The sequence below is a fragment of the Rhipicephalus microplus genome, chromosome 2 (assembly GCF_043290135.1).
Source record: "Rhipicephalus microplus isolate Deutch F79 chromosome 2, USDA_Rmic, whole genome shotgun sequence".
In the NCBI taxonomy this organism is placed as follows: domain Eukaryota; kingdom Metazoa; phylum Arthropoda; class Arachnida; order Ixodida; family Ixodidae; genus Rhipicephalus; species Rhipicephalus microplus.
The window spans coordinates 293,873,574-293,886,390 of NC_134701.1; the positions used below are offsets into that span (position 1 = coordinate 293,873,574).

Here is a 12,817-nt window from a genome sequence, read left to right on the forward strand (position 1 = left end):
CGGCAACATACAGCTGTTATATACCGTCCTCTTGAAGGATAGTGGCAATCTACCCGTCATAATTTGAGAGTGCTTGCCAAATGTGCTCCACCCCATTCTCACTACGATATATTGTTTCAAATGGTGAAAAACCTAGAATTGCTTGGGGCACCTCTCGGTATGCGAAAAGTAGTGCAGGCAAGGTACCAGTCCCAATCCGTAGGTTCGTCTTGACACATCCTTTTCACCATAGTCTTAAGCATCCCATTGAATCTTTCTACTAACCCCTAAGACATAGGGGAGTATGGTGTAGTGAGTCTATGTTCGATTGACAATAGCCCATTCAACTCGTTCATAACTTCTGAAGTGAAATTTGACTCCCTGTCACTCACCAGTTCTTTAGGCACACTGTGCTTAGAAAATGCCTCTGACAGTGCTTCTGCTACATCTATGGTGTCTATCTTTTCTAATGCTACTGCATCTAGACATCTAATTGCCATACTAATTAATGTAATTACATATCGATTGCTCTTACTTCATGCTAGTGCTATTGGTCCTATGATGTCAATAGCCACCTTTTGAAAGAGCATGTCCACCATGGGCATATTTCCTAAGGCGCTCTGCCTGCTCGCCCATTTGTTAATGTGCGCTGACACAAATCATAGGACTTCACATATCTTTCAACTTCAGACTTAATCTCTGGTCAAAAGAATTCTTCGGCAATTCTAGTAAGAATGTTCTTAGCCCGGTGCCTAATGTGGTTACACAGGAAACACCTGAGTTGTTTCTGTGACATGTTAGGTAATGCCTGAAGTGTACCCCTTGTCTTCTCTGGTTTAGTTCTGGCAATATCCTCATTGGCATTCCTTAGGTTTCTAAATCCCTGGGCCTCCAAATACTGGTCGGCATGTTTTGCCTCATCATCCAGTGAAACGACTGTCATGAGCAATCACCCTTCAGAAAAAAAATAAATAAATAAGCCAACGAAGTATAGACTATGGTCCGTGCTGCACGAGCGCGGGCACTGTGCAGCGAGGCCCAAGGTGCCTGACCCTAGCAGCGATTGGCACGCGAACAGCCACGAGCTGGGATTGTCGACATGGGCTTGGCAGGCGAAGGTCGCATCGCCAGCAAACGTTTTGGTGACGGCAGCGGCAGGACAGTGACTCGGCGACCTGTGACGTGGGCATCCCGAGAAGACGAAGACCTCAACATACTTCGAGGGAGGCTGCTCGGGATGCAGCTGTCGCTCACAGCTAGCGCCGACGTTCTTGGCGCAAACGCCCTTTGAAACAAGTCGTTGAAGACAGTCACCGGGTGGCCACGTCAGCGTACACCACCGGGCATTGCCTGTGGCCGCTAGGCGTAACCACTGAGGCATCCACAACGTCGCCAACATCAGGCGACGATGGCAACGGGTGACCACATCGCCAGTGGCAAGAACTGCGACGCTTGTCGAGAGCGTCGAGATCCCCGACTGGTACCGGGTACGACCAATCAGGACGTTGGCGTCAAGATAATCAATGGTGACAAGTAAGATCGGCCCGAATCTTGAGGGGAACTGTGAGGCTGACGTTGACTAGGACGGTTTAGCGTGTAGTGTGGTTGGAGTGTAAGCTTAGTAGGTTTCAGTTTGAAGCTCAAGGCATTATCGTTTGTTGTACATTTGTATATAGAGGGTGTGTCGTGCGGGTGTTTATTGAATGTGGTGTGTTGTTATCAGACTCTTGTCTAAGTTCATTGCCCTCAGCAGCAGCAGCATGTAATCCGTGGCAATGACCATCCGTTCTTTAAATAAAATTCCTATCTTCCTAAATTTCTAAATTCAAGAATTGCTCCAAAACTATGTGATCCTGCACACCCTCATAAGTTTTTTCCAGATTTGCCATCTCCATCCACCTGTCAATATAATTTGACAGGCGGCACACAAACAGCTTTGCTGTCTCAGCATTCTCAGGTTTGCACCCACGAAACAATGTTTATATTTCTATTTTGAAATCTGATTCCATTGGAGCAGAAATAGAATGCCAATAACTTCAGGATGAATAGAGATTTCATTGCACTTTAATTGAGACCGATTCACAGATCTCACCAGATAACCTGTGCATGCAGTTGTCTGCGATAGTGGCAGCGCCCGTCACCAGATAACTGGCACTGCCGCTATTATAGTTCTATTACTCGGAGTGCTTCTGAGGCAGCTGCTTGCTGCATGCTTCAAGTACTTTGGTGTTTGGCACGAATCCTCAGTGCATAATACAATTTAACAAAGTGAAATCAGAGTCCAAACCTCCAATTCATGTTACTGTATTACAGGTTACACTGCATATCCATGTGTTATGAAAAAAAAAAAAAAGCAGCCGACGTTGCTTTCATGTTGTCAGGTCATCTGAGCACGTTGATTCTCTTTCATCGTGTTGCTCAATTCATATTAGCTAGAAAAAAAAATGAGAATTCAGTTCCTGTTATGATATTACCAAAAATCATCTTTAGTGATTGTCATCCCACAAGCAATACAAGTTAACTTTCCCAAACTCTGCCATCTGAAAGGGAAAAAACAAAATGATGGGTTGAAAAAAAATCTTTTTGTACATCGTTTTCGTTCAAGCTACATTTTTCATGTACACTGTGTTCTCAATGGAGGTGTTCGATCACAGTGACGCATTAAACGTGAATGATTATGAAATGGTCCCCGTGAAGCAGGCTATAAAAGCGCGTCTATGGGACGGTGACTAGCCGCATGCCATATAATAAGGTTTACAGTCACAGAAATCTTGTGAACAGCAAAATATTCCTACTGCACAAGGGATGGACCAGTCAGTACAAGGCTATAGGGTGATACACACATTATGGCGAATGAATAGTCCACTCTGCTGCTACTGGCGAAGTCTTCAGTGGAATGACGGTGGTGCCGATATCATCACTAGGCCTACTGCATCGAACTGCAGTGCATTCACGCTCGTATAAGAAGCTAAGCTTTGCTACCACTGTTGCCACTTTCTATCACATTCATGATACCACATTTCGAAAGGAATGGGGTCATTCTGGCGGCCTTGTGCACTGCACCAGGCAGAGCTGTGTACACATACAGCACGCACTTATAGTCATCATGTGTATCACAGGTAATACTCTTTACAGTCGCCATCGCTTTTGGTGAGAGGTTCGTTTAAGTGATTTTTATGTTGCCCTGAAAATACGTATACAATTTGCCGCCGCTGACCAAAGTCTCCTCGGCAAGGAATCAAGCACGCGTTGCATAAAGTTTTGTTGTAGCTGGCCAGTCCATCAGTCAAGCAGAAAGCTTCTTATGACCCAATTATGCTTTGCTTAGAGCTGTCATGCGTTATGTCATACACACTGAACTCACGAAGACTTTGAACTACGTGTTGGAAGAACGCAGTACTGGCCGTTCTGTGGGACTTTGTTGACTGTCGAGTTTGATATCCTTTGAAAACATGTGAAATATTGGAGTACTTTTGCTCTAGACTGCTGTTTTATCATCCCAACACAGCACGTAAATTCAACCATCACAGTTTGTCCAAATACGGCTGCTAAAGCGGTATTCACACGAGGGAGAAATCCCGGAGGAAAAGCGAGGATGGCACATCATGGGACAACGACATCATGGGTTAGTGCGTTGACGTGACCTCCTCACGTATCCTTGGAGAAGGCGGGGATCGTTTCTCTGACCACACAAACTATCCCCGTGCAGCGGGGGATGTAGTGGAATTTCAGGTGGGTGTCTAGCCATATTGTAGCGCTCTTACCTGCAGAACACAGCGGCGGCGGCCATTCCATATTACGCTCTGGACTTGCGGGCACCGTGATGGCGAAAATGAAAAATGAAGGACCTTTTTTTCTTTTCTCTCATAGAAGAATATTCTTGCTTGTGGGAAATCTCTTTGATTACTATAGTAAAACTAACCTAACGAATGGTGTATGGGAGATGATAGCCAAGCAGATTATGGAGCGCTACCCTCCCTATGGAGTGATAGTTAGTTTTGTTTTTTAAAATGGTTATTTTTATGAGAATTGTGAGATCACCCCCTTTTGTATTGCTGCTGCCACTGCTCTGCTTATTCAGCTTGATGAACATGTCTCACTTTTTAAAAAAAATTTTTTAACGGACTTCTTTATTCAAGATTAAACACTTAAAATATAGACAGTCGTAAAATCTGAGGACTGCTTTTTTATTTTCAGAAACATGACATACATCACATTGTACTTTACTGGCTGCACTGATGCAGCAGATTTTTAGGCTGAATTTGCGTAGTGAAGACAGAAGTAGTCTTCTATTACGTTGCGTTTTGAAATTATAACGAATCGCTTGTGCAGAATTTTTTTTTTTTCACTGTGAACAAGGCTTCTGTATGGGAGCCGAAACGTCTTTGTTCGGTGTTTTTTCTTTTTAAACTTTCACTTCGGTCGGTGCTGTGCCTCCAGGTTCTTTACCTTCAACCAGATAATTGTCAAATATCAATAAGCTAGATCACTTCCATTCTCGATTTTTCTCATGAGAGGAAGACCAAATGCTTTCACATGTCATTTCAGGCATACTTACAAGCAGTACACTTGTGCTGACATAACCGGACAAACCACCCTTTGGGAACTTGCGTGGCGTACGCGCGCATATTAACACGACGTGGCTAGCAGACAATGCACGGAGCAATCCACATTTGCTTGCTTCAGCCAGCTTCCACCAGGCGGCGACTTCACTCGATCTCGTGACCAATAAGTATCACGGTCACTTTTTGCTCTTACAAATGACATTTTTCTGCCCCTGGGCTCGGCTCATCAGTCGTTGGACAATGGGTGTTGTCTTTGTGAAGCCAATGGGGCTTTTCCACCACAGTTCGCTCTCCAACAAGGCTGATGAGATCATGCCGTGAGTGATTAGGTCTGCAGCATTGTCTACTCCTGGGCAGTGTCTCCAATCCTTGGGGACCATTCAGATTTTGCAGCTCTGATACTCGGTTTGCTAAGAAGGGCTTTCATCTGGCAGTGTTTCTTTTGATACAGTGCGTGGCTACTGTGGAATCAGTCCAAAGAATAGTAGCAGCATTCCGGAGGTCGAAGGTCTTTGCAACATGGTTACACAGTCAAGCGTGGATGAGTGTCCCCATCAGCTCTAGTCGGGATAATCAGAGGTGCTTCAAAGGAGCTACTTTTGCTTTGGCCATATTTAGGCTTATAGTGATTATTCCCAGAGGAGACTTGCATGCAACATGTGACAGCACTGTATGCCTTCAGGCTGGCATCGCAGAAAATGGGCGACACTTTCTCTGTCTGTTAATCTCGGAAATCTCTTGCGATGATTTTCGGAATGGACCCTGACTTGATGCAGTGAAGCTTTTCACACCATTTGTCCTACTCTGCCGGCATTATTTCTGGCAAGAGATCATCCGAACCAACACCCAACTCCCACAACCATTGGAACATTATTTTTACGTTGAGCGTTTGAGAGCAATGAACCCAAAGGAGTAGAAAATTCTGGCTGAGACTTGCAACATGAATCTCTTGCTGTCAGCTCTTGTAGTGAGGAAAGTCTGACCTCACTCGGGAAGTGAGGTCAGATTGTACTCAAGGTTATCTGTATGAGCATTTCAACCCACTCCCAATACCTTGGTGGCTGCATGAAGTCCAGCATTTGCATTCCGTTTTGCCAAGTTTTCGTCTTCTGTGAAGTTGATTAAATCGTAGTCGTTAGGCATCCACTTGCGGAGTCTCATTCCTGCTTGTGATAATATATCGCTTGATTCCTGACATAACCTTTTACCCTGCTCAAGGCTGTCGACACCAGTCACAAGGTCGTCAACATAGAGGTGCTTGCACAGGATGCCCGCAGTTTCAGCATACTGCTCCGTGAGGCTTTCAAGATGGTGTTGTAATGTTGTGGTTAATAGAAACGTACTTGATGTGACACCGAACAGCATGTGCGTCATCGGGTAAGTTGCCGCTGCTGGAAGTTCTTCACCTTTATTCGGTGTATTTACATACCAAAGAAACCGCACAGCGTTCCGGTCACCTTCGGACAGATATTTGAAAATAAGCCTTTTCAATATTCGCAATCAGGCCGATGTTGTATGAGTGCGGAAGTTGATTAGCAAATCGGTCAGCTCTGGATTAAGTTTTGGACCACTTTCCAAAACATCGTTCAGTGATAGGCGGTCCTTGGTACTTAAGGAGAACGACTGGCCAAGACATTTTTTGTTTATTTCATCAGTGATCTTGATCAAACTGCACAGGATCATGCAGTTTTAGGGGCGAAGCTCTTTATGGCGTGGCTTGTGCGTCCCTCGTAGTACGTAATCACCAGTGGCACATAGCCGAAATAGCGGTCCTTACGATTTTGACCTCCAAGGTGGTTCCGGTGAGAGATTTCTTCTGTGCGTTGTTGAACAATAAAAGATAGTGCTCAATGGACATGTTAATGGCTGCTAAGGGGGAATGAGAGACAGGAGCATTCGGCCTTTAGGTAACGCGCACGCTGCGATCCCCATTAGCAGCTATTGGCATGTACGTTGAGCACGATCTGACAAGAAAGGGTTGCTATGTTATACTCGCTGGGTGTAACCTCCTTGGTTTTAGAAAGGTTTAGCGAGCGTAGGGCCGCATAGCCATGAATACAGTGAACTAGTATATACACCATGAACTCGAGGTGGTTAAAGGTGGGAAGTAAACCCGAAGCGCAAGCCGTAAGAAAGTGTGCATGTGCCACCTCCCGTTTAGTCCTTGAAATGTCCGCTGGATGGCGGTGCTTCTATATGGAGAATATGATGAAAAGATGCGAGATGGTGGTACTTGGAGTGCTGAATAGATAGACGAACGGACAAACAGACAGATGCATGGATGGACGCATGAACGGACGCAGGCGCGGATGCATGGACGAACGCAGGGACGGACGCACGAACAGACGCACGCACGGACGGGTGGATGGACGCATGGACGGTTACACAGACGTACGTAGGAACGGACTGAAGCAAGAACGAATGGGCGGACGAATGCTTCGCCCCACTCCCCATCATTCACTCCGTGGATATGCTGCCGTTTTTTTCTGCTGATTTCAAATATTTAATTAGTTTTCCTGTCTCTCATCTTCTTCCTGAGATAACTTCAGTTCACCCCCTATTGTTTAAGGCTGCCATAGAAAAAAGTGCTTAATTAAGAGTGATATATAAATTATGCCAATATAGACTAATGACTATAGATTGAAAGTATGCAAGAGTTTTTTTGTTTTTGGGTCTTTCTTTGTTATTTTACAGCAAAATGAACTATCCATTTTCCAAAGCAGTTGGAATTGTTAAAATTTTGATGAGTAATTAATTAAAAAGGCTTGTGTTCTAAATTCTGCTCACATACTTGCATTCTACACACATACATGTTTCCATTGCAACAAGCACTATTATTGTACCTGCCCTAGCTACAGAGATATTGAGGCGTCAATATTGAACAGTCGTAAATTTACTTTTTTTGAGAAAAATGGAAAAAAAAACTGAGAACACACAACTTCTTCAAAAAACAACAATCGTGGTGCGCATGTTTTGCAATCTTCATAAAGGTGCTCATAAATTCATTGCAAAACTTCTAACATAGGTCCCGGCAAATTATAAAGAAGGCTTGAAGTCTGTTCCCCATTTTTTTGCAGATTTTGCATGTTAACAGCACCAAGAATCTGGACAGTTGGAATGACATTAAAAAAATTACCACTTTCTGGTGTGTCGAAGTTGACAGAGAGGTAAAAAAAATACTTGCAAAAACCAAATGTGTCAATTTAAAAAAAAAAGAATATTTTTGTCACTTTTTGGTCCCAAAAACCAGTTTGCCTTCTTAATAATGCATTGAACACCACCCTCATTTGGTTGTCTGGCTTTTTTGTCGCACGACTGCTTGATGTGGCATGTAATACACTGGACTTCCCGAAGGGCTACAATGCTTGTCGACTGGCTCTGCATAGCTCTTTCTGACATATTCTCGGGTGCAGGTGTTATATTCCACGATCATGGTATCTCTCCTCAAAAAGCGCATTGTTTGGACGCTTCGCAGCGCACTCGTCTTCGAGCTCATCAACCATAGGTCTCCAGGGAAAAGACACTGTGTGCCGGCCATGGTTGAATTTGACGGTTTCTTTCAAGCGAAGTTTGATTGTGTCTTGATGACAAGCTGGTTCGTGTTCCTTGATGCCAATGTGTTCGAGCTCCCAGAATACCTCAACTGAGTCGATATTGATTTGTTGGTTTGCTCGCTCACTGCGACTCGCATTATGCCAGCAGCAGAGGGACCGACTCCTGATGACATTCTTGTGCCAACCTGGCTCTGGACTGTCCATCCAAATACAGTCTCAACTGCGATCAGCTTGGGTGTTATACACTTGGTGGCTCCCGTTACTAACTCCCAATAAGGATTGGCACCGTTTATAAGGTCGATGTTTTCACTTACATCACCCTGTGAGACTTCTGCAACTGGCAAGTCAAATTTCAGAAGTTTAAGTAGAACTGACTTTGAAAATGTAGCCATCATATCTACGCAGATGCAGGGAACCTCCAAATCCCCCTCGCATATTTGTTTTCCCGTCATACTGGCTTTGGAGCCACATCTTGACCCGACGCGCTTTGGTGCGGTTTATAGCCTATCTGTCACCAAAGGCATAGATTCTGAGCTCCACTTCCTTTAGAACCTCTGTGATGTAAGGAGTGGCGATTTTTGGGGAGGAGGAAGCTTCTGCTGTTCACTCATTGCCCCCCCCCCCCCCCTAGGGCCCCAAGGAGGTGAAAAGATCTGCCAGCACTCCCTCCACCTAACCAGACGGCTCACGTCTGTCATCTGGTGTATACATTTTCACGGGAAGCCATAGTTATTGCCCAACCATGTGATTTACCTGATGGCTCGCACCCATTAATCACTCTTTGATAGTATAATAATGTGAAAAGTTCGTGAACTCAGGTTGTCGCTAAAGCCAATTTTTCTTCTTCAAGGCTTCCTTGAAGGAGAGCATCCCTCCCCTTTATACTTGGATTGATCAGACTCCGGCTTGGTACCAGTTCATTTTGTACCAGTCTTTTTTTATAAGGCTTCTTCTGAATATTTGGGAAATCGGGAATGCTTGACCTAAAGGCCTTGGCAGCGAGAGAATGCCATGCTTGGCATTCATGCCTCTAACTACTGAGCGGTCATTTAAAGGAGTGATGCAGATTTGGAAAAGTTTTTGTTTCATGCTTATGCTTCAACACATGGTGACCATATGAGGTGCTTCACGAAAACAATGCTTCAGACTAGTTATGCCTACGTAGCACATGTACAGGCATACTCACTTGCAACAGGGGAGTGTGTGGCCTCTCTAGTTCAAAGGTGCGCAGCCACATGCTCCAGTGTTGCAAGTCATATTTAGTGCCACTGTACATCAAGACAAAGGCAGGCCGCAAGTGAGAGACCCTTGCTATGAAGTATATGAATTTTGTCATTATTCTTTTTTGCCAGTGACTGTCAAGTAGTTTGAAATAACACTGTCTAAATGATGCATTTGTGATAGTTATGCGTAAGTGGCATCTGTAAGGGTTAAATTTCATATAAGAGAGGCGAGTTTGAATATGTGATTGCCTCAGTGAGAGAACAATTACTTTGATGCTTGGGATTTTGGAAAGAAGCCTTGCCTTTGAATTGTTAAAATAAATGAAAATGCTGATAGGACAAAATGGATTAGAATTGCTGTCTGAAATAGGCCACATTTAACAGTGTAGGCAGACCTAGAAATGGAATTCTATATTATTTTCAGGATTGTTTGCATTTGAATCTATGCCAATTTTACGATTAGCGTAGATTAAACTCTGATTAGATTAAACTACCATTTTTTGTGAGAGCATTGCATGTTTATTAACTGCCATTTTCGGTGACTGAATTGCTCTACATCTTTTTTGGCATTGTGTTCTTTTGGTTGTAGGCAAGGGAGCGTGAGGTGTGCCTTCGAGATGTCCGGAGGTTTGACATTCCCTGCACCAGTTGGTCCGGTGACAGTGCCATGGGGTCAGTAGCACCTCTTTATATTAGCTCATAATATCTATGAGCAGTTAGATTGTCGCATCCTTTTTTCATTTGTTACTGCTTTGCTGTGACTCGGGATCTGTTCATCTCATTGTTTAATGGCCCTAGAAGGATGAATATTAGGAAAAAAATATCGAGACCATACTGATGTTTAGTGTGCCCACATTTTAGTGTGTCCTTTCAGAAACTGTTTCTTTTTTTTCCCCCAGCTTACCTGATGGTAGCAGGTTTGATATCTGCTGTGGCAGTCGCGTTTTGAGGAAGGCAAATGGTAGAGGCCTGTGTAATGTGCATCTACTACTACTACTACTACTACTACTACTACTACTACTACATCTTTGTATTCTGGGAAATTATGTTAGCTTGTTCATGTGCAGAAAAATCTTTGTTCACTCAAACGAACATGATTGTTAGTCATTGTCTATCAGATAAACAAGCATCACTTTCATCTAGCGTCATTCTGATGTTATTTGTGAAATATTATGTTGCAAAACAAAAATAAAAGCTTGTGTAGAAATGTACACCCTAGAAATGCAAGAGACAAACACTTTACACAGTGTTCTTAGGGTTCCTCTCGCCTAGTGTGTCTCTCAAGCCTGTTGAACTACAGAACCTGAAATAAAGCTGAGTTGCATACAACGAAGCTTCCCAAAATTCTACGCTCCTTATTAATGTCTATTAAGGGCGCTTGAAGTGGTTGTTTGCTCTGTGGCATGCCTTTGCGGCATATGTTGGCAAACTCACTCATGACAATGTCTTAGTCTGAGTGACTCGTGCCGAGTTAGGTGAGTCTGGGTCTGAGTGAGTCAGCTTGAGAAAAATTCTGGTGAGTCTTAGTTCGAGTGAGTCCGGCTGAGTTTTACTTTGGCAAGTCTGAATCTGGTGGTATTCATCATTAGGTCTCAAGTGCTGATATGCAGCTTCTCTAACAGCGTGTCAGACGAGACAGCGCTGTGTGTCCAAGACGTCTGTGTGCGATGTTCAGGACAAGTGCTGTGCGCTATAGGCGCTATCATAATCTGATGACAGAACTTGCAGCTGCCTTAACTAAATTGCGACTCGTGAACAGAGAACGAGTGCAAGAACGTTGCAAAGTAGCACAGTTTTTTTAGGTTGTGTTGTTTAGGAGCTATAAATTTAATAAAGGCATTCTTTTTTTGACTCCGCAATAATTTTCACCACTTTGGTAGATGCAAAAGTTTTTTTTACAGCACTTCTGTATAAATTTCATTGAAGATATTTTGGAATCGGAGTGAAAAAAAAAGGCGGGGCTACAGAGATTGAAAATGTGATCTTTAAAAACAATTTTTTATGCTCCAATTGAGAATAAATTTATGACTTGAAATTCTCTGTGATTATGGTATACCTACTCAGTGTTTTTATAGAAGTCTGTTGTCACAGCACATATTCCTTTTTTACAACCGACCATAATCGTTTTTACTATGGAGGTCCGTTGTAATGAAGTTATATAGTTAGTGGAGTCTCATTAATTCAAAGATGCTTAATCCGAACTTCCGGTTAATTCGAACTCGCGATGAGGTCTTGTCAAAGCTATGTGTATTCCAGTGGGCGAAAACACCCAGTAATTCGAATGCGCAAGCACTTGCGACAGTTAATTCGAACATACCGCGCTCCGTAAATGCTCTCAGCACCCCGCCCAATCTCGCTGCGGCACCTCCGACACCTCAACGCTGCACGCGATGAAAAGGAAAAGGAAAAAAAAGGCTACGGTGGAATGTTTTCTCTCTTTCAAATGCCGACCTGTTACGCGCCTGTGCCACGCTTCTTCCTTTTTCGTCCCTGCCATGTAGAGACCCTTCTCCTCCAATGCCCTGCGCAAAGAGAAAGAGGGAAAAAAAGAGGGAATGTGGCTCTCTCTCGCGCGCCGGTGCCACGCTTCGCCCTTTCCCGTCCCTTCCACGTAACCCTTCTTCTTTTAATGATGCGAGCGAAGAGAGAGAAAGAAAAAAAAGCTGCCGTGGAGTGTTGGTTCTCTCTCAAATGCCGATTGCTTCTCTCTGCGTAGCGACGCTCCTCCTTTCTCATCACGTGCTGGCCACGCTGCAGCTTTGGCGCAGAAGGTAGTAGCGGAGATGCAGTCATTGTTGTTGTCGTCTTTAGAAAGTGTCGGCGCTGGACATTGCCGCGCGCAGCTTGTCTTGCCAGAAGAATGCTGAAGCCGCAGTTGACTTACTTTGCAAGCTGCGGGCAGAATTGACTCGTTGCAAGGCAAACATGTGCAGATGCGCATAACTGATTACTTCAATTAATGACTGATTTGCTGTGATTTGTGATTAAATGTAAGTCTTCTGAAACTTCCCCCTTGTGTGTTAGCTCAATGCACATGTGCCACTGTATGGGGAGCCCTCCGTTTACTTAGCTTTCGTTAATTTGAACTTCTTTTAATTTGAACAAATTTTCTGGCCCCTTTGAGTTCGAATTATTGAGATTCGACTGTATAAGAAACTGAAAACTTTATTGCATAAGATAAACACTTGTGAATATGTTTTGGAAAAATCTTCATGTTAGGTTGAATTTGGGGATGTCGATTCGAGTGGATACAAGTGCTATAGTCGAAACTACAACTGATATGTGACTAAGCAGCATGGAAAGCTAGCTGATTTGGTATGCATTCGTCTAGTTCAAGTTGGTTGTCTTGTCCTGCTGTGAAGCTTGAACATCATGAACTATGGAGCTCGAATCTTGAGCATAAAAAGAAATCACACGTGGATGTCAAATTTGAACAATTTATCGCCATAAATAACTGATAGCTTTCGTGTTCCCCCTCAAGCAGTGCATGTCGCAC

General features: G+C 43.8%; 1 protein-coding gene across 2 annotated transcripts in view; it reads left to right on the plus strand.

The window, feature by feature from the left end:
• LOC119178225 (coronin-7) overlaps positions 1 to 12,817 on the plus strand; it is a 231,415-nt gene that overhangs the window by 55,986 nt on the left and 162,612 nt on the right. For both annotated transcript variants that reach the window (XM_075882279.1, XM_037429422.2), the window contains exon 9: positions 9,911 to 9,993. In XM_075882279.1, the coding sequence (XP_075738394.1) occupies positions 9,911 to 9,993 (83 nt within the window). The remainder of the gene's footprint in view (positions 1 to 9,910; positions 9,994 to 12,817) is intronic.